Source organism: Fukomys damarensis, unplaced genomic scaffold, assembly GCF_012274545.1.
Source record: "Fukomys damarensis isolate Sample0158 unplaced genomic scaffold, DMR_v1.0_HiC HiC_scaffold_32, whole genome shotgun sequence".
NCBI classification, from domain to species: Eukaryota; Metazoa; Chordata; class Mammalia; order Rodentia; family Bathyergidae; genus Fukomys; species Fukomys damarensis.
In genome coordinates, this window is record NW_022900944.1 from 48,326,076 (window position 1) to 48,345,836 (window position 19,761).

General features: G+C 59.9%; 1 protein-coding gene across 3 annotated transcripts; it reads right to left on the bottom strand.

The window, feature by feature from the left end:
- Window positions 1-106: 106 nt before the first annotated feature.
- Galns (galactosamine (N-acetyl)-6-sulfatase) lies at window positions 107-19,755 on the bottom strand. Of its 3 annotated transcripts, none has more exons than XM_010627543.3 (14): window positions 19,449-19,755; window positions 14,368-14,491; window positions 13,787-13,861; window positions 13,013-13,115; window positions 10,666-10,809; window positions 9,354-9,420; window positions 9,138-9,265; window positions 8,809-8,948; window positions 8,294-8,397; window positions 7,573-7,709; window positions 6,673-6,775; window positions 3,886-4,007; window positions 1,136-1,253; window positions 112-615 (listed from the first exon to the last, which is right to left on the bottom strand). In XM_010627543.3, exons 1-14 carry the CDS (start codon window positions 19,494-19,496, stop codon window positions 529-531), a joined length of 1,500 nt encoding a protein of 499 aa, XP_010625845.1. In that variant the 5' UTR covers window positions 19,497-19,755; the 3' UTR covers window positions 112-528. The 3 variants fall into 3 exon arrangements, with proteins under 3 accessions (XP_019063498.1, XP_010625845.1, XP_010625844.1); XM_010627542.3 differs by having other exon boundaries at window positions 113-615; window positions 19,377-19,755; XM_019207953.2 differs by lacking the exons at window positions 13,013-13,115; window positions 14,368-14,491; window positions 19,449-19,755 and having other exon boundaries at window positions 107-615; window positions 13,787-13,864.
- Between the last annotated feature and the right edge of the window lie 6 nt (window positions 19,756-19,761).

Here is a 19,761-nt window from a genome sequence, read left to right on the forward strand (position 1 = left end):
GGCTGGAACGAGGAGGGCCCTGCCTGGTGCGACCAGGCGCTCGCCACGCAGTGCCGGGCGAGGGCGTTACCTTGGGCTGGGGCCCCACTTGCCCAGAGTGTAGCATTCCCAAGCACCACGCCCTGCTTAAAAAACCACAGCTACAGAACGGAGATGCCGCTCATTCTTTTATTTTTCTGTTATTTCCCAACTTGTGCAGCAGCCCAGCGTGGGCATGACAGCCCTGGCAGATGAACACTTCCTCCCACGTGCTCCGGGCAGCCAGGTGCGTGTGCCAGGCTCTTGTCCTTCAGTCTCTGCGATGTTCCATCCACTAGGCCCACAACATCGTGGGCTCAGCACAGAACCGGCAACTTCAACATTCGGGTTGAAGCAGCAGCCGGAGCCCTCCAGGGCATGGAACAGAGAACTGGGCTAGGGGTAGTGGGCAGGTGCTGCTGCTGGTCGCAGGTGCCCTCTGCCTGGGATGCTTCCTTCGCTCAGGCGCTAGCAGGGAGATCCTGGGCCTGACCTGGGTCCAAGCACATGCTAATGAGGCCAGGAACACTTCTCCAGGACGGACTCTGCAGGCGGCAGACACTTGCCAAGTTTCTCACAGCCTGGGGGTGCCCAGTTCTAGGGAACCAAATTCAAGACAAGAGCAGTCACTCCAGGCCTGGCTGCAGCTGGGGAGGGTGTTTCGGATCCTCATCCCTGTCTAGGCCGCGAGCCCCTCCCCATCCACTCGGCTCTATCCCCGCACTTCATATCCAACCCCTAGCAAGGGGTCATGGGGAGGGGAAGGGCAAGGAGCATGGCCCGGGGCTGGAGGGCGCTGCGCAGCAGCAGAGAGCTCAGTGTGGCTTCCCAGGCCTGCTGCTGCTCTGTATCGTCCTTGAGTCCCTTCCAGTTCAGGCTCACCCTGCAGCTGCAGAGGGCTGAGGAACCCTCCTTCTACCCCAAAAAACGTCTGTGGGAAGGAGCAGGAGGGAAGCAGGTATCCTCACAGCCTGGGTGCCCCAGGGCATTTGTGCACAGGACAGGACCGCCGTTCCACTGCTTTGGGCCCCCATAAGCTGCAGCCTGATGGCTGTCAGGCACCGTGGGGGTCTGGGGCAAAGGAGTGCCGGCTGTGGCCTGCATGCACACCACTCACCATGACTGCCTGGTCACACACGTTGAGCTGCGGCTGTCCGGGGACCAAGCTGTCCTGGTGCTGCTGGACAACCAGGGTGATCCTGCTGAGTGCACCCTCGTACTCAGTGCTGGCAAAGCTGGAGACAAGGGAGCCCAGGTCACCAAGGGTGCAGCTTCCTTGGCTCTGTCTGGGGAGGACATTCTAGGAAGGGGATGGCCCCCAGGGCCTGGCTGGAAAGCCTGCAGTGCTTAGCTAGTCTGGGGTGGGCGGGGGCAGAGGGTGGTGTGAGGCCCCAGGAGGCTGAGCCCTGGGACTAAGACCAAGAACAGGGAGCCCTACTGGAGCAACAAACATGGCTGTCCCTGCTGTCCCCACCAGGGTGACCTCCGTGTGACCAGGACCCTGGAAGTGTGGACTCCAAGGTGCACCACAGGCTTGATGGGGAGATACCAGAACAAGGTGCTGTGGAGACACCTTGGGACCAAGTATTTTTACCACTTTAAATCATTCCTGCCATCACCAGCATGCAGGTGACAAGGTGTATGATGTTTCCCCCTGAGAAACCCAAAGGGACACTTGAGCTGCCACTGCACACGGGAGCACGCCAGGTGAACTGTCGGAGTCCAGCGTGGGGCAGACGGAGCTGATGACGCAGAAGGCCTCCCCCAGAGTCCCCAGGCTTGTCTACACCTGTGCGCACAGCACCTGTGCTGTGGGCCAGATGCCTTTGGCTGAGTGGAGGAAATGGCCCTGGGCCGCACCCTATGCCATGGTGGATGCCAGGCTGCGTGAAGTTGCTGGGCACATGCAGGCTGTGGGCAAAATGAGAGCCTCTCTCCACTGGAACCCCACCCCTTCTCCTCAGGTCCCAGGGAGGTATTTCTTGTGGGGATGTGATCCTGTCCCCCTTCCACACCTGGGAGCAACCCTACCATGGCCACCCTCCAAGAGGCCAGTGCTTTGAACCAGCAGCTGCCTAGGAAGGGACCTCGGCCTGCTTAGGCCCAGTCATGCACTAGCACCTGCTGGGAAGGGCTAGGAGTGGCTTTGAGCCCCAGGCCTTCCTTTCCACTGTGATCACAGGGCTGTGGGCTGGGTCTTTCAATGTTCCACTTGCTGGCCCCCACACAGCCCCACCTCAGCCATGTTGTCTGGCCAGTGAACGGTCCCTGCCTGTCCCTCCCTGCATACTGTCTGGTCTCGGGAAGCAGGGGTCACTGAGGCATGTGTGTGTCTTTGTGGGACTCTGTGGCCAGGTACATTCCCAAAGCCTCGCAGTTGGCCGCTGTCGCCTTCCCACTGGAGCTCACTGCGGAGCAACTGTCTGAGGCCCATGGTGTTCTCCTCAGGACATGGGGTCCCCCGGGAAGTCATGGGGTGGGCTCGGCCATGGAGGAAGGGACTGTGTCCCTCCGCTGGTACAACAACAGGAAAGGAACAAGGGTGGGCTGTGCTGCACTCCACTGGATAGGGTGGGGTGCAAGACCATCACTGTACTGAACACCGACCTTCAGGTGCTCCCCGGCTCCCAACAGCCTGTGGGGTGTCGGGCATGGTGTGGCCTGGGCCGGTGTGCTGTGGTTGAGGCCTGCACCCCACTCACTGTGGAGGCTGCTCCCTGGTGCCCCGGTCTTGCAGACCACGTCCACCTTCTCAAGCCCCAGCAGCCCCGAGCTGCACACCTCCTATGGGTGGTGGTGGCCCTTGAGCGGTCCCCAGAAACCAGGAGGAGCACCCAACTTCCATTTGAGGCAGATGCCTGTCCACTCCCAGTCCTGGAGCCCAGGTCTGAAATCAGGTGCACGGGGCCGCTCCCTCGGCACCACTCAGAGGCCCCTCTCTCCTTTCAGCCCCACATGGCCATCTTCTTTAGCGCCTCCTCTCCTCTCTGGACCTTGGGCGCCCAGTCCAGGATGACCTCACCTCTGATCACTACAGGTATAAGTGTAAAGGCCCTGTCTCCACAAGCCACACTACCACATGCTGGATAGGCATGGACTTGGGGGACCCTGTCCAGTAAACCCTTCCCACACATCCTTCCTGTGGTCATCATACTGGGCTCCCATGAAAAGGCGAGTGGCATGGCCACAATGTGGATGGGAGGCTCATCTCCCACCAGGGGCCTGCAGAGCTGGGCTCAGGCCGCCTATGAGGGTATAGGCACTCGGTGTGGTCTTTTCTAGTGGCCTCAGTGCTCTGTGGCCCTGTGCCTGATTCCCATGGGCCCTACTTGAATCCCTGCCTGTCTTAAGCAGGAGGCTGACTGGCTGTCCACAGAGAGCGCCTTGGTAGGACCAGTGGGGCAGGGATGGTGGACAGCAACTGGGAGTTGGGTGCAACCCAGTTTGGCCATGTGCCAGGCCAGGGCCATCGGGGTTTCTGGGTCACACACACCTAGGGAGCTGCAAGTGGAGTCTGGGTGGTGGAAGGGGCCAGAGTCACCCTGCTCATTGGTGACTGACCAGCGAGCCTTGCTGTGAGGCTGGGGATGGGAGCTCAGATTCTTACTGGGAGCTGGGAGCCTGGGCTCTAAGGGCTCCTTTTGCCAGACCTAGAGTCAGTGGCCTGCGCGGCACGCACACCCCAGCTGGCCTCCACCGCTGCCCTCACTATCCTCAAGGTAGCTCAGAGCAGGGGACGTATCACTGGAGGTTTGAACTACAGCCCAGAAGGGGTAGAAGGGAGGGGCAGGTGGGGAGGTGAGGGCCAGGCAGGTGTGCCATACAGGCCACGCAGAGAACCCTGGGAGACGGTACACACAGACTCACCTGAGTGGGAACCTCTCCCCGGGGTCACGCCCCAGGTGGAAGAGCAGTGGCAGTGTAGTGTGCTCCTTCTGGGTGTGTGTGGTGACTCCTGAGATGTCCTGCCCAGGGCAGAAGTCGATACCCTGCAGTGAAAGTGGGGAGGTGGGCACTTGGAGCCGAGCTGGGCACATGGGAAGCCCTGCTGTCTGCCCTGCTGGGGGCCGTGGCCACCACACAAGGGTGATGGAGTGAGGTAGGGCAGGGTGGACTGTGCCATCTGGGGGCAGGAGCCCCCGCCCGGAGCTGCTCGGCAGGCTGGCCTCCTGTGCCCAATTTCTGGACCCTTCTACGACAGGGGGTCTGAAAAACATTTTAGCCAAGCTCATGTCTCCACTGCCAGAAGGGAGTACCTTTGATCACCCGTGTGCCTGTGAAGAGGACCGAGTGTCACTGAGCAGGGAGGAGGCAGAGGGCCCTGAAAGCCAGGGGACAGCTCCGACTGACGTGTGTAATGAAGGCGAGGCTGCCAAAGGAACCGCACTCGGTGTGTTTGGGAAGATGAGGTGGGTGGAAGAAACAGGTGAAAGCTTAGATCCTCTTCAGGCTCAGGCCTACAGCTGCAGCCCTGGTCAGCACCCACAGGGAAGCCCTGGCCACGGTGACCCCTGATGCCCATATGGCAGCCCATGTGTGTGACCCTGTGTACCGAGCTTTGCCTCTGGCTGCCTGGGCTCCCTGATTTGGGACCAGGGACACACACTGGAGCTGTGGGGCAGGGCTGGCCCTGGCTCTGGCAGCTGGGAGCCCTGGGGCAGAGGTGTTGCTCGCAGGCGCGCCGAGGATATGTGGTATGGGTCTGCTCACCCTCGGTCGCGCTGACAGCTGACAAGGGAGCAGTTTACGCTCTGCTTCCAATAAAGCTGGAAGTCAGACACCATGAAATTCTTGTCTGCACTGAGCTGCAGAGCCTGTATCCAGGGCAGCACCGAGGGGGCTCCAGCATGGAGACTAGCCACACCCTTCCAAGCACCCTGCTGGAGAAGTACAGGGCCCACACCACAGAAGCCACTACCCGCAGGGTGAACCGCCAGACAGTTGGAGCGGTGTCCGCATCTAGATGAAGATGAGATTGTGATTTGCATGCAAATCAAATAAACTATATAATTAAAGCCTGCCAACTGGCCCGGCCACTGCTTAGGACTGTGCTGTCTGAGGGGTGCCAGCCTGGCTGGCACGATGTACCCTCCTGGTCCCAGAGCAGGGGGCACAGGTGGTGGCTGGCCAGGTGCTGACTCAGAGGTGGGTGGTAGGGAGGGATGCAGGCAAGGAGTTCAGAGGCCAAGTGGCCATGTCCCATCCCCTGTACGTCACCCACAGTCATGCGGCACTGCCTGGGTCTTCACACAGGCCATGGGGTGTGGGCCTGCCACTCACCACCCGGCAGTCACCAGGGGACAGGAGAGTGGAGGTCACCTGCAGTGTTGGTGCTGTGACGGGCGCACAGTGAGACAGGACAGTACCCACTGCCCATGGCGGGGACAGAGGCCCCAACAGCTGTGTAGGCTGTGTGGACTGGGCAGCAGGGTCTTGAGCAAAAAGGGCCAGGAGGGTGGGGTGGTCATGGGAGGCTGTGGCCTTGAGCAGACATCAGGTGCTCTGTGCCCACTGCAGTTGCCCAGGTGGGTGCCAGCTGGGTCCTCACCCCACAGCCATCTGTAAGAGGAAGGATCCAACCTGGTGCCAGGCTGCATCCCCGTCCCTCACTGGGATCATCTCCTCAGCTCTCACCAGTCCTGGCCACCAGCACCAGCCCAGGAGGGTAGGTCTGAGGGTGGGCTTCTCCTGACACCTGTACCCTCAGATACCCCAAGGCCTGCAGCATGACTCCGCTGGGGAGCCTCCAGACCTGTGCAGATGTGGAGGAGAGCCTTCCCAGGTGAGCCTGGCCGGAGCCCAGAGGCCAAAGGACAGAGCAACTGCCATGTCCCCAGTCACAAGCAGGGCCCAGGGAGGCACCCACTTAGCCCTTGACCTGCTCCAAACCAGCCAGACCAAGGGCCCAGGGACAGCACAGGGGTCGAAGATGAGAGGCAGAGGGTGTCCCCAGGGCCTGTCTCCAGGGCCAGCTCACAGCCAGCCTTGATCCTTTGAAGTGCTCCTTCCACCCTCTCAGCCACTGCCTGGGAGCAGCCCTCAGTATGCAGCGGCAGGATGTAGGCAGTGGTCCGAGTCTGTCTCCTACAGATCCTCTCCCTGCCTGGCTCCCAGCCAGGGACTTTCAGGCCCTGGCCCCGCCCACCATCCAGCTCGTTCCCTCTCATCTCCAGCAAACTCCAGGACCAGTTTGCAATTTACCTTCCAATTGGTTCAGAGTGTTCTTGTATTTAGATTTCTCATTAACTTAAACTGATTTTCTGCTCAATTAAGGCAAATTAGCAGAGTTTTTATGTTATCTAAAGGCCTTGATGAGCCAAGGGACTGGGTGGGGCAGGCATGGGAGAGAAGCCCATGGTGGCCCAGGTGGTGGAGGGGGCAGGGGCACCTGGCTGCCACCATGATATGGACACTGACGACCACCTGGCCCTGGGCCTGCAGCCTGGGTCACCCCGCAAGGGGGTAGGACATCCCTGCAGCAACCCCACCCCATCCTGGCAGCCTCAGATACCCTGGACACACATTAGGGCAGCAGGAGTGTCCCAGCCCTACCCCGGACACCTACGCACCCCAGTCCCAGCACAGACAGGGGACACAGCAGGCCAGGACAGACACCATCCACCCTCTCCCAGGACCTGCACCAGAGCCCTGTACCTGGCTGAACTCCTCCCAGGAGTTGGTCCAGGTCCAGAAGTGGGCCTTGTACTGGCCGAGGGTGACAGCCATCAGCGTGTTCCCACGGTAATAGAATATGGGCCTGTGGGCCGAGAGGGGAGGGTCATGCTGGCGTCCACGTGCAGGGCTCGGGGGTTGCGTGGCTGGTACGCCAGATTTCAGGTGACGCTGTACAGAGATGCTGTGGTGAGACAGGGCTATCCTGAGATGTGGAAAGTGGCCGCAGGTGGCTCAGGGCAGATCTTGCCTATGTGTGCCAGGCCCTGGGGTCCCCCCTAGACTACTCCCAGCAAAGAAGAAAAGGAGGCAAACGATGAGACTGCAGGGCTTGGCCCCTGGGAAGGAAGAGGTGGGCCCGGGGAAGCCGGTGACCAGCACCTTCTCTCCTCCGCAGTAACTGAGCTCTTGAGCCAGGTTTCAACACGAAGTAAGCAACTTTGAAAAAAGGGCATAAATTCCTCTGCATGCCTCTCCCAGCCAGAGGCCCCACAGGGAACTCTGTGTCCCTCCAACTCTCCTTACATTATTCAGCTTTCTACACCCGTGCCCCTTGGAGTTGTCCAGATCTCAGCTTGTGTGAGCAAAGCAGTGGTGGATGCGGGTGGAAAGGGGGTGATCTGCAAAGGGGATCACCGGGCAGGATGGGCACAGGCAGGGGTCCTGTCCTCCCCTCCTGCACAGCCTGAGGCCACAGAGCAGTCAGGACTACAGGTGGGCAGGCAGGGGTGTGTGACACGTGCATAGACGTGCATGCGTACGCACACGCACACGCACACACACGCACACATGGGGCCCGTGGTCTCCCTTTGCTCTGTGCAGACACTGCCCCAGCTACCGGGTGGGAGGGCTGGGGCAGAGGCATGTGTCACTGGAACCCACCTGTCCCTCAGCTGGCCCTGCAGCATGGCAGGGAGCAGGTTGAGGCCGTCGATCACCCTGTCGCTGGGGGGCGTCAAGCCCGCAAGGACCAGGCTGGTGGTGAAAAGGTCCATGATGCTGCCTAGCTGGTGGCTCACCTGCAATGGACAAGGCCAACTCACCAGAGACTGCAGCCCTGACCAGGCCACCCAGCTGGTCCACACTCAGGCAGCCACATGCCACACACCACGGGGTCAGGGTCAAGTGGAGTCACAAAGCCCATGGGGGCCAGTGGGCTGGGGGCGCAGCTGCCCAGAGGCTGGGTTATCAGGAAAGGGTTCTGCACTAGAGCCGCTAGGAGCTGCCACAAGAGGGCCTGTGGTGCCATCCCCAAGTATGTGGGGACTACAGGCCCCCACTTACCACCGCAGAGGTGAAGAGCTGACCCCAGCATGGAGCAGCACCCCTGGGAGACTGGGAAAGGCCAGGGAGGAAGGGCAGCGGGCAGGCACATGGTGCCAGGCTCAGGACCCGTGCTGTGGGGTGACGGACAGGTCAAGCCAGTGCAGGGGTGGATGCTGAAGCCCGGCCAGGCCAGGAACACAGCAGGACACACACCATGCCCACTACTGTCTCCTGCATACTTGTCCACAGATCACAGCCCGTGGCTGATGAGTCCCATCCCTCAGGACCACTGCACCCACAACCACCAGCACCAGCCACCATGGCGGCCCTGACTCACCTGGCCAGCAGGGATGTGCCCAGGCCACCACGCAATTGCAGGCTCCCTCATCCCACCTTCAAAGGTGGTCTGCTTCCCGCACAGGAAGGGGCCATTGCTGCCACCTGGGGAGCCATCACCCATTAGGCCCTAGCCCATCTGCTTCCCATTCTCCTTTCTAAGGCAGTGCCAGAGGCAGAACAGTGCCGGAGGCAGAGACCTGTGGTGGGGACAAAGAGCCAGGCCAGGTCTGGGTCTTGGGTGAGTGTTGGGGCTCTGGCTGCAGATTCTAGGGAACAGGGACCTTGGCCCCTATGGAGACATGGCGCTGACTGATGGTGACTCAGGCCCTCTCCCCTGCAATAGGGTTCCAGCCAGCAGTCCCGGGTCCCTGTGCCCTTGTGGAAGGTCTAGCGAATACAGCTAGCCCTGGTCCGTCTTCATAGCTCCTGGGGGTCCCTGGTGCAAAGGCCCTGCCCAGCGCCCTCAGCACGGGGGCTCCCTGTGTGGATGCTTCCTGGTCCCCAGGCACCTGCCTTGGCTGGGGGCAGACACAAGGGCGGCACCATTGTCAGAGGTGAAGAAGATGAAGGTGCTTTCAGCAATGCTCAGGGTCCGCAGCAGGCTCAGCATCTTCCCAACACTGTCATCAATCTCCCGAACCGCATCCCCATACCTGTGGATGGTGACAGCCCATCAGGCTGCAGGATGATGGGTGCATCACAGAGCACAGGGGATAGGCTGGCCCTTGCCAAGGACAGGGACCCAAGTGCCCATGTGGGTAGGACCAACAGTGACCACCACCCGGCTCTCGGGAGCTCCTGGGACAGCACTGAGGCTTGGCCACGCGGCTCTCAGCACTCACCGCCCACGCTGGCTGCTGCCCAGGAAAGGCTGGGAGGCATACACAGGAGCGTGTGTGGCATCCACTGCCCAATACAGGAAGAATGGGCGCTGCATCGCCTGCTGCCGCCTGATGAAGTCCAGGGCTTCCTGTGAAGGAACTGCCCGTCACTGCCCGGGTCCCACCCAGGCCCTCCTCTCTCTGCAGGTCCCACTCGGCGCCCACCCAGCTCCTCACCTCTAAGTAGATCTGGGTGAGGTTGGATTCCCCAGTCTTCACATTGATCGGGAATTCTTCATAAAATCTGAAAACATGATCCAGAGGGAAATCAGAATTCATCCATGAAGTCCCCTTCTGATGTCCCTGCGAGGTCACAGGCCTTGTTTAGGTGGAAATGTTTCATTTGAGAGACAAACCCATTTGGAAGCCTCCTGCTCCTGGACGCAGGTCCTGTCAGAGGCTTGCACGTGGGGGCAGAGCTCTCGGTTACCAGGCCAGGGTGTGGGTGGTTGGGGTGGTGCTTGTGCGACTCCTGGATCACTGAGGCCCTGGACTGCACACGGGTGGGTGGGGAGCTAGGTGCATGGGAATTAATAGTACAGAAAAGCTACTCTTTTTTTTGCACTGCTGGAGCTGGAACTTGGCCTCATGGGTGCTAGGCAAGTGCTCTGCCACTGAGCTACATCCTCACCTCCTGTCTTATTTTATTGAGACAGAATCTTGCTAAATGCCCAGGCTGCCCTTGAAGTTGGGATCCCCCTGCCTCCATCTCCTGGGTAGCTGGGGGAATGGGCTTGTGCCACCATGCCTAGCTTGAAGGTATAGTTTTTAGATGAAGTTTGCACACACAAAGTGAGAGGGGCTGGTGAGGGGAGAGAGAGAGAAAGACAGACAGACAGAGAGGAAGAGAGAGAGAGAGAGAGAGAGAGAGAGAGAGAGAGAGAGAGAGAGGAAATAAATGTTAAGCCAAAAACTCCAGAAAGATGCGACCACAGTGCAGGCCTAGTGCTGCAGTGTCCACACCGGGCCACCAACCGGCAGCTCTGGGGAGACCTCCCTCCTGCCCCAATCAGGCTGCTCCCAGCGCCTCCTCCCTAAGTCCAGGCTGAAACTGCACAAGCCCTAAGAAAGAGAGAGACAGAGAGGAAGAGAGAGAGAGAGAGAGAGAGAGAGAGAGAGAGAGAGAGAGAGAGAGGAAATAAATGTTAAGCCAAAAACTCCAGAAAGATGCGACCACAGTGCAGGCCTAGTGCTGCAGTGTCCACACCGGGCCACCAACCGGCAGCTCTGGGGAGACCTCCCTCCTGCCCCAATCAGGCTGCTCCCAGCGCCTCCTCCCTAAGTCCAGGCTGAAACTGCACAAGCCCTTTTGACTCAAGCATACCAAAGGGCTCTCTGAGCCCATGGTCTGGACTGGTGCAGGGTCGAACCCCAGCTCTGGGCAGGACTCTCAGAAGCCAGGGCTCTTGATGCCCAAGATGTGCGCATGTGGCGGGTGGCTTGGGCCCTGCCCTCCCACTGCGTGCTGGGGCGGTACAGAGCATGTTACCTGCCAACCATCTCCCAGTCCTTGTACACAGGGATGTTGGGCTTGGCCTTGTTGTCATAAGGTCCAAAGTGACAGTTGGGAGATCCAAACCACTCATCAAATCCGTGCTTCAGGGGGTGGAACTGGGGCCTGTGACCCAGGTGCCTAGAAACAGGAACCGGGAACTTCAGGGACCCCCACCAGGGACACGTTACCTTATAAGTGTTGAACAAACAAGCACCACAGCTCCAGGTGTATGCAAAGCCCTGGGCACGCAACGTAAAAAGCCAGACCTGAGTGCGGAAGAAAGTGCTGGAACCCACCACCCTGCCCTGGCTGAATGCTGCCGTGCCAGGGCCAGGGCATCTTGGCACAGTGAGGCTGGGGTATCCCTCCAGTGGTGGGTGGGGAGGGCGTTCGAGGATGGGCCTGGGGTGCGATCTCCCAACACTGCCAGCCCTGCAGACCCCACGCCCACCCCGCCTACCCAGGGCCGGCAGCCTCTCAGGGACACCTAAGGCTGTGTGCTTCCTGAGGTGTCCTGCAGGAAGTCCGCACACGGGGTCACCTCCAGGAAGGTGGCAGGGCTGGGCAGTGGGCCATCAACAGTTCTGACTGTGGCTGCGCTCTTGTCCCCAGCTGGCCGTGAGCTGCAGCTGGAAAGACGGCAGCATGCCCACACCGGCGGCAGTGCAGGAGCCACTGGGTTCCTCCACTGCAGGTGTCTGGCATAGCTGGTGGTGCCCCTGCCAGACCCCACCCACTCCACATACCCCTTCTCTCGGGGACACCTACTCTCATAGCTCCCCTCCACCAGCAGGCAAAGAAGGGGTGCCTAGGCTTCAGTGCCCTTGAGCAGAGCCTGTTCAGTTCTGGGCACCCAGCCTCCTGGTCTTCAGAGCAGTGTGGCTTCCAGCAGTGGCTGTGTCACAACCTGGAGCACAGCCCTCACCTGCCTGCACGAGTTCTGCATACATGTCCCATGAATGCTGGAAAAAGCTAATGCTTAGAAGACAGTGACACCAAGGCCAGGCTCCCTTTCTGAGCTGCACAGGGACAGGCCTTGGTGGATGTAGTGGGAGGCCTCACCCTGACATGCCCAGGACCCTGCCCGGGCCCCCACATGCTCACAGTTACCCCACAGCCACAGTTACTGTGGCTGGGTTCCGGGAGTGTAGGGAAGGTTGGGCCACTGTGGGAAGAACAGACCTAGCCCCAGACATCTGTGCTTCAGGTGAGCTCTCTGTCTGGGCTGAGTGTCCCTGCTCTGAGGGAAGAGCCTGGCAGAGGGGTGGGTGGCTCCATGTGCAGGACCTGCCCGGGGTTCTGGAGCTGGATCTCCATCTTCTCACCCTGCCAGGCCTGGGTGCCCTCAGGCACTGCTGCAGTGCCTGGCCCTGCCAACAGTGGGCAGCTGACTGGCCACGTGTGGCCTCCTGTGTGTGTGTGTCCAGTAGCACAGAGGCCTTTGTATAGGATAAAGTGAGTTGGGGTCCTTCTCAGGTGGAGGTACAGGCCAGTGCCAGCCGTCCCAAGTCCACAAGTACTGCTGCTCCAGGTGTGCCCAGCTCCTGCTTCCTGGTCACACCTCTCCTGCAGACACAGGCCCTGGCACCTGAATCAGTACTGTGAACTAGAGGCTGCAGGCCAGGGCAGAGCTCTGGTCCCTTCGGTTGGCACGTTGAGGCCTGGTGCAGTCCTCGAGCCTTCCACCTGGCTCCCTGGGCTTCCCTGGCCCCAGCAAGAGGACCCCACAGCCCAATGTGTCTGGCACCGCTGCCCTGCCACACTTCCTGGCCACAGCTCAGCTCAGCCGGCAGCTCCCGCTTGTCCCCAAGGAGTCTCCAGCTGCCTGGCTGTTGCTACGATCATCCTTCAGGATCAGCAGATTCCCCACAGATGTCAACATCTGTGGAGAAGCTGTCCTAGAGGTGAGTGATGAGAGGCACAGGGGGCAGTTTGCTCAGCGTGTGGGGCTGGCAAGGATCTCCTGTGCAGGTGGGAAGAGCTTCCACAGCCGCAGCTTTCACACCTGAGCCCCCAGGGAGTATGGGAACTCTGGTGCCTGCAACAGGAAAGTGTAGCCTCTCGAGCACCTGCTGTGCCTCCTCTTAGCTGAGCAGCTTTCCCCCAGACTGCACCCTCTGCAGCAGCAGTGTGCCCCCACAGGGCACCGTGTGCAATGATGTGGCAGCCCTGGAGCAGAAGGCAAGAGCACAGGGACAAGTGGGGGCTGAGATGCACACCCTGAGTCACTCTGCTCGCAGCCACTGAGCAGCCCAGCAGGGCTGAGCCTGACCGTGGCCACCAGGGTGGGTCTGGAATCAGGGTCCATGTGCAGCCGGGCAGTCCCTGCTTGCCCACTCACCACTTGCCCACGATCTTGGTGGCGTAGCCAGCCTCCTTCAGGAGTGTGGGCAGGAGGCGCTCGGAGTCGGGGATGCCGCCCACTATCTCCTGGGGGGTGTATGCTGGAAGGGCAGACTGTGTATGAGCATGTGCCGCCCCTCATGGCCACCAGGCAGAGCAAGGCTGGGACCTGGCACGTCCACGCAGTCCTCTTAGGGATCCTGCACCCCTCCAGGTCTGCACATTTCCAAGTGGGAGGGCGAACTCTGCCCCACCCCCTTCACAGGACTTCTGCCTGTCTCAGCCTCCTGCTCCAGCCTGGCAGTAGTTCACTACCACAACATGCAGGCTGTGCCCAGCCTCACCCCTTGCCTCTTCCCAGGGCCCCTGCAATCCCATCTCTTCTGGGAGACATTCCTAGATGATGCATCTAGGCTGTCAGCACTGTTTCCAGAACATTCCCTGCTGAGACCTCCTACCACCTTGCTTCCTTAGGTCTCTGCCACCCCAAGAGGGTGTGAAGTCCCTGAGGAAGGGACATTCCACTCTCGGGCCAGGCTGGGTAGTGCCTGAGGGGCAGGGTGTAGCAGTGGGAGGGGGTGCTGGGTGTCCTAGCTTTGTTCCCCTTCTGAAGGCTGTTTCCAGTGTACAGCTGGGATGGGTCCTCAGATGACCTCAGGACAGAAGCCAGGGTTTGCACAGCCAAGGCCGGGATGGCTGCAGCTGGCTCTGCCCTCCCTGCACTCCATTACAGCCATGCCTAGACCCCAGGACGCAGAGGGGCAGCACCTACCATTCCTGGCATGAGCATTGGTGGTGTAGAAGCCATTGCGGATGGGCAGCCGTCCAGTGAGCAGGGCTGCCCTAGCTGTAGGAGGGAACAAACAGAGACACTGTGAGGATGTGCCTGATGGGACCTCGGCCAGCTCTGCAGCACCTCACACATAGCTACGGTGCTGCCCACATCATGCATGTACGTGGCATGGCTACTGGGCTTTCCATCCCCTTGGCCTCTCACCCCTGGGGTACAGGCACAACTTCCTGCTGACTGGAGGTACACTTGGTACGCACAGCTCAGCCCTGACCCAGACCTGGTCTAGCTCTTCAGGTGACACCTTGGTCAGCGCATACCCCTCACTGACCCGTGGCTTTTCTCCCAGGTCACCACCTCCCTGGCAGGAGGGACTCTGGGGAGGAGGGACAGCTACTCTGTGAGGCACAGGACTGAGCAGCCGTCAGTGCCGCAGGTCTACCTGAAGGGTCCCAGAAGGCTCAAGGCCCAGGTAGCTGCACCTTGCCAGACTTGGGGAGATGGATGTGGGGCTGGTGCTCCACTGGCTGGCTAGGTCCCTGTGGGCAGCAACATTGACTTACATGGTGAGCACAGGGGGTTGGCAGAGTAGAAGTTGGGGAACAGCATCCCCTCTGCAGCCATGCGGTCCAGGTTCGGGGTCTCTCTGGAAGGCTCTCCGTACACTCCCAGGTCACCCCACCCCATCTGCAGGAAGAGCACAGAGATGTAGACTGAACCCTTTGGGCGCAGAGCACTTCTGTCCTGGGGGCCGACTATGTCCCGCTTGGGCCAGGCTGGCCTCTGCTCTGCTCCATCTGCGTGGGTTGCCCTGGGGAGGCACTGCCCTCCTCAACTTCCACAGCCTCTGCCTGCTCCAGCACACAGAGCTGTATGCAGAGTCAGACCTTCAGAGAAGGTGGGGCGCTCCCAGCCAGCCTCAGGCGGGGCCAACCCAAGTCACTGGTGTGCACTCCGCCCCCTGAGTTCACAGCCACTTGGCACACATGTGCCTTTATTTGGAAACAGGGCCTTTGTGGGCATCATGCTTTGTGACAGGGTCACAATGGGTTGGGGCAGCAAGTCCCCTGAGGAGGCTGTGGAGACAGACATGCTGGGAGGGCAGTGTGGAGGCAGGAGGCTGGGGGTGGCTCTGCCACACACTGGCCCCAGCACCTTGGTAGATGCCCTTCTGTTTCACACCAACCAGCTTTCGGTAATCTGCGATGCCTCAGGAAACTGACACACACACTGTGGAATAGTACTCAGCCACAAAGAGGAAAGGCATGGACCGTCCAGGAAAGACAAAGCCAAGGAGGGAGGAAGGAGGTTGTGCTTGTCTGTGGCCAGTGGGTGGGTGGAGACGGGGTTTCTAGGGGCCTCAGTGTGGGGTTCTAAAAAGGAGAGTGTGGGTGCCCTGGCTCCTGCCTGGGGCCTCAGCCGGTGGCAGTCCACGGCTCTCAGGGCCTAGAGGCACTGGCTTTCTGTTCTTTCAGGTTCTAGTGAGTCAGTGAGCGAGACAACTCAAGAGTGCAGCGAGGTCAGGGGCCCCAGGGCCAGGTCGGGAGGCTGTGCCCAGTGGTGTTCCAGGAGAGCCGGCTGGGAGAGCCAGCAGCCCAGTCTTTGTCCCAGGCCACAGGAGCCAGAGGGCTGTGAGGATGGGACCTGAGTGTGACTCTGGCTCTCAGGAGAGGCCTTTGTTACCCCCTCAGGCTCCCAACCAGCGACACTTGGGCCCCAGGGCTGACTCAGGCTGGACTTCACCTGCAAAGCCTCCTTTGGCAGTAGGACCTGTGAGACGTGATTCTGTCTGGCCCTGCCCAGAAGGTTTTGAAACTACTAAAATGGCCATTCCACTTGGTGACAATGGATACCACAGGGCCTGGCCTGGACAGAGAAGCCTGAGCAGGAAGAAGCAGGGTGAGGAGGGCGGGGCTGAGGCAGCGGCAGTAGGACAGAACGGGTGGTGCCTCAGCGGCTCAGCTGGGGAGCATAGCCCTGAGCACCTACATGTCCAGGGATCCGGTGACCCCAGCAGGGACTTTGCTCTAGGGGACAGGCAGCTGCCCAAAGCTCAAGCTCCCCCAACCTGTGCAGATTTCTCCTTACCAGCACAGCCAGTGGCTGCACCTCTGGGCAGAGGGTCACGCTCTAGCTGGGAGGAGCAGAGGCAGGGCCAAGGCACTCAGGGCCTTGGTCTGCCCCTCTGTCATTCACAAGAGCATCAGTGGCCAGATCTAGGCCACATGGCCATCCTGGTTGCAAGAGAACACTGGAGCTAGGCACACCCTGGCACCTTAGAGGGGCAGACAGTAGGCTGCAATCATAGCACCTGAGGCACCAGGTGAGCCTGCACATTCTGCTTCCTTTTGCTCTCTGTGGCTGCTGCCTCAGGAGGCAGAGCCCTCTGGGTCAAGAGTCTTGGGTGCCCCAAGAAGGCCTGTGGGGAGGAGCTGCTCCTGGATCTGCTCCTGAGGGATCTGTTAACTTGCTCCCAGGACTCCAGGAGCAGACTGGATGGCAGGTGGAAATGTTTTACAGTAGTAGGCTCAGTTGTCAGCCCTCGACACTGGGAAGCAGGGAGGGTAGAAACCCTCGCTTCCAGGAACCACAGGTCACCCGCAGGTACTCGAGGCCGTGGTTCCTGCAGTGAAAGAACGGGCAGCAAAGCCAGCCTTGGCCAGGAGACCAGGCCACTTCCACAGTTCTCCGAGGAGTCCTTGGGAGCTCACTTCCCAGCGCATCCAGTGAAGACATATGGGCGTGATGTCAAACAGGAAGTTGGTGAAGAGCTGGGGCAGGGTTTCTGCAGGAGGTGGTCATGGGGGGGACCTTTGCCTTGCAGGTGGCAAGGTTCCAGATGCCCAGGATGAGGGCAGGTGTCCTTGTAAATCTTGATGTCTGGGCGTGGAAGCTGTTCCCACTACAGGATGGAGGGGATGCATCCACAGTCCCTGGACCCGGATGCCAGACAGTGAAACCTGCTCTCCAGGGCCTGAGGACAAGTCCTGGCTGACTGTTGAACCCCTTCAGCTCAACACCTATTCCTCTGTTACTCGATGGCTTTCTTAGCCATAGAAATGGGGATGTTACTGTCCCCGCGCAGAGGTTAAAGACATGACCACCTACTGGGACCTGCTCAGCCCCCCAGAGTGAAGCATCTTTTCCTCCTGTCTAAAGGTCCAAAGAGGGCCAGGGATGTATCTCAGTGGTGCCACCGCCTGTCTCACAAGGTCCTGAGATCGACCCCCAGATCCGGGGGGAAAAAAAATTTCAGAGCCAGGCGAGGTGATGCCCATCCATAATTCCAGTTACTACAAGAAGATCATGAGTTCAAGGCCAGCCTGAGCAACTCAGGAAGACTGGCTCAAAAATCAAGGTCTAGGGATACAGCTCAACGGCAGAGGGCAGGCCTAGCATTTGGGAGGTCCATTCTCCAGCACTGAAAAAAAGAAAACAGTGCCAAAGACTCCTAGATGATTGCCTACACTCAACAGGAGAGGAGGGGGCTGTGGCCATGAATGACAACCCCTTTGCCTGAGACCCTGCCTTTTCATTGGGGTCTGGTACCCACTGAGATGTGTGACTCCAGTGTCCTCCACGTAAGGAAAAGATACCGTGTACCCGGAATCTCAGTTGGCCCAGGCTTTAGTGGAGGTGGGCTGCTGTGTTTTCTGAACTCACCCAACAGGCCCCACTCATGTGCGTGGGCTCTGAGGACACTCAGTGACCAGACTTTGCCATCCCTGCCCTGGCTGTTGGTGGCACTGTAATCCCCCCACCAGAAGCAGAGCTACCCATTGGTCACCAGCAGGTGGCCAGAAGGAGAATAGGCCTTGCAGGGTGCAGTGCACTAGCTTTGGGGCACTTCCTCTCCTGCATTAGCATCCTCTAAGAAGGAAGGGGCAGCCTGGCTAGCAATGCCCAGACCAAGGAGAGACCAGGCCTTGGGCAGCCAGCTCACGGTGGGCAATGGTCATTGCACAATCCATGCTAGAGAGAATGTGTCCTCCACAGGTGCTGGGCCTGCATGGGCCAGAGCCATGGCGCTGCCTGTTCTAGGTCCAGACTTGAGATCCTGGCAGAGGCAGCCAGCCTGCCGGGCAGGACAGTGTGTGGCCAGGGCAGGTAGCCTAAGGCCTTCTACATGCTGAGGCCATACCCTCTCAGCTGCCACTTGGGGCACCTGCCTGCACCCTGGCCAGGAAAATCAGATAAATCCAAATGGCCTCCTCAGCCCAGGTAGCCCTTCTGGGAGTGGGCCCTGTGGCCGAGTTAGGCAGGTCAGCAACCTCCCCACAGGGTGCCCGACTCTAGGGTCCAGCCCAGGCCAGGCTGAGGACCTGGTGAGCCAGGATAGCTGCTGTTCTGTTAGGTCAGCTGATTGAGGATGGGTGAGCCTGAATCACTAGGCGCTGCCACAGGGCCATGACTCGTCATCACAGGGCCAGACCAGGAATGGCACAGCCACGAGACCAGAAGACCAGGCCTCACCTCCTACAGCTTGGGAGGCCTGCTCTGTCTTGTTGGGGAGAGCCAGAGAATTCTCCACACCCTCCGCTTTTTGGTGGTACTGGGGATGGAACCCAGGGCCTCACACATGGGAGGCAGGCATTCTGCCACTGGGCTACAGGTTCGGGCCTTTTGATTTTTTGTTTTGAAATGGAGCTTCACTGAATTGCTGAAGCTCTCATTGAATTTGTGATCCTCAAGTGTCAGCCTTCTGAGCAGCTGAGATTACAGGTGTGCACTGCCATACCCACTGAGGAAATCCTTGGCTTTGCTTAAATTCATTTGAGTTTGAGTTCATTTCTGGAGTTTCAAATAAAAAAGTTGTTTTCTATTTTTGTTTTTTCCATACTGAGGATTGAACCCAGGTCTTTGCACTGAGCTTCATCCACAACCTGTTTTTATTTATTTAGTTTTTGACTCAAGGTCTCTGTGTAGGTTGCCTGGTCTGGGCTGAACTACAGGTGTGCACCACCGTGCCCGTGTACAGATCCATGTACAGCTTCACTGACCTGGCCAGGAGTCCTCTGGGGCTCATTGGGTGTCAGCTGCCAAGAACCCTACAGGAAAGGCCTAGCAGCACAGCCCCTCCTGCCCCACCCCTGGACCCCCAGGCCAAGGGTGTCACCCTCCTCTAGGGGAAAACTCCACCACCCCAATCCACCTGCTCCCAAACAGCTGTCCAGTGGAAATGCTGTGAGCCCCAGGGAATGTTACATCTCTGGTAGCCACAGTAGAGACGTACACAGGGAAGGCCTGGCTGCACATCTACCCTCAGGTGACAGTCCACCTGGCAGCCCCTCCTTCTCCCCCTGGGCCCAGGGGTCCAGGCCATTCAGGGTTGGTATCAGGGCTGAGGTCATGGTCAGGGTTGGGGGGAGGGTTAGGGTCACGGTTGGAGTTGGGACACTGGTTAGGACCATGGTTGGGGTCACAGGGTCAGGGTTGGGGTGGGTCATGGTTAGGGTCATGGCTGAAGTCAGGGTTGCCGTCACTGGTCGGTGTGGGGTCAGGATTAGGGTCACGGTTGGGGCTGGGACCAGGGTTAGGGCGCCCCCCACAAGCCGCTGGCACCCGCACTCACGTCGTCCATCAGCAGCAGCAGGATGTTAGGGGGCTGCGGGGATCCCAGGGCTGCGAGCCCCGCGGCACTCACCACCAGCAGCAGCCGCCATCCCCTCCGCACCAGGACCACCGCCGCCATGGCGAGACCAGCCAAGGAGAGGGCCTCACGTCTTCTTCACCAGCCAGGGGAAGGGGCCCCGCGCTGAGTGACGTGAAAGGGCCGGACTACAACAGCCGGGATGGGTCTGGCGCTGTGACAGGAGGGGCAGGGTGAGTGGCGGAGAGGAGTCGGGCGACTCCGGACTGGACAGGCGGGGGCTGCGCCCGCTAAATGACAGGAAAGGCGGGGGCCTGAAAGGCTGAGCGACAGATGAGCCAAACCTGGGCCCACAAAGCAGCGGGTG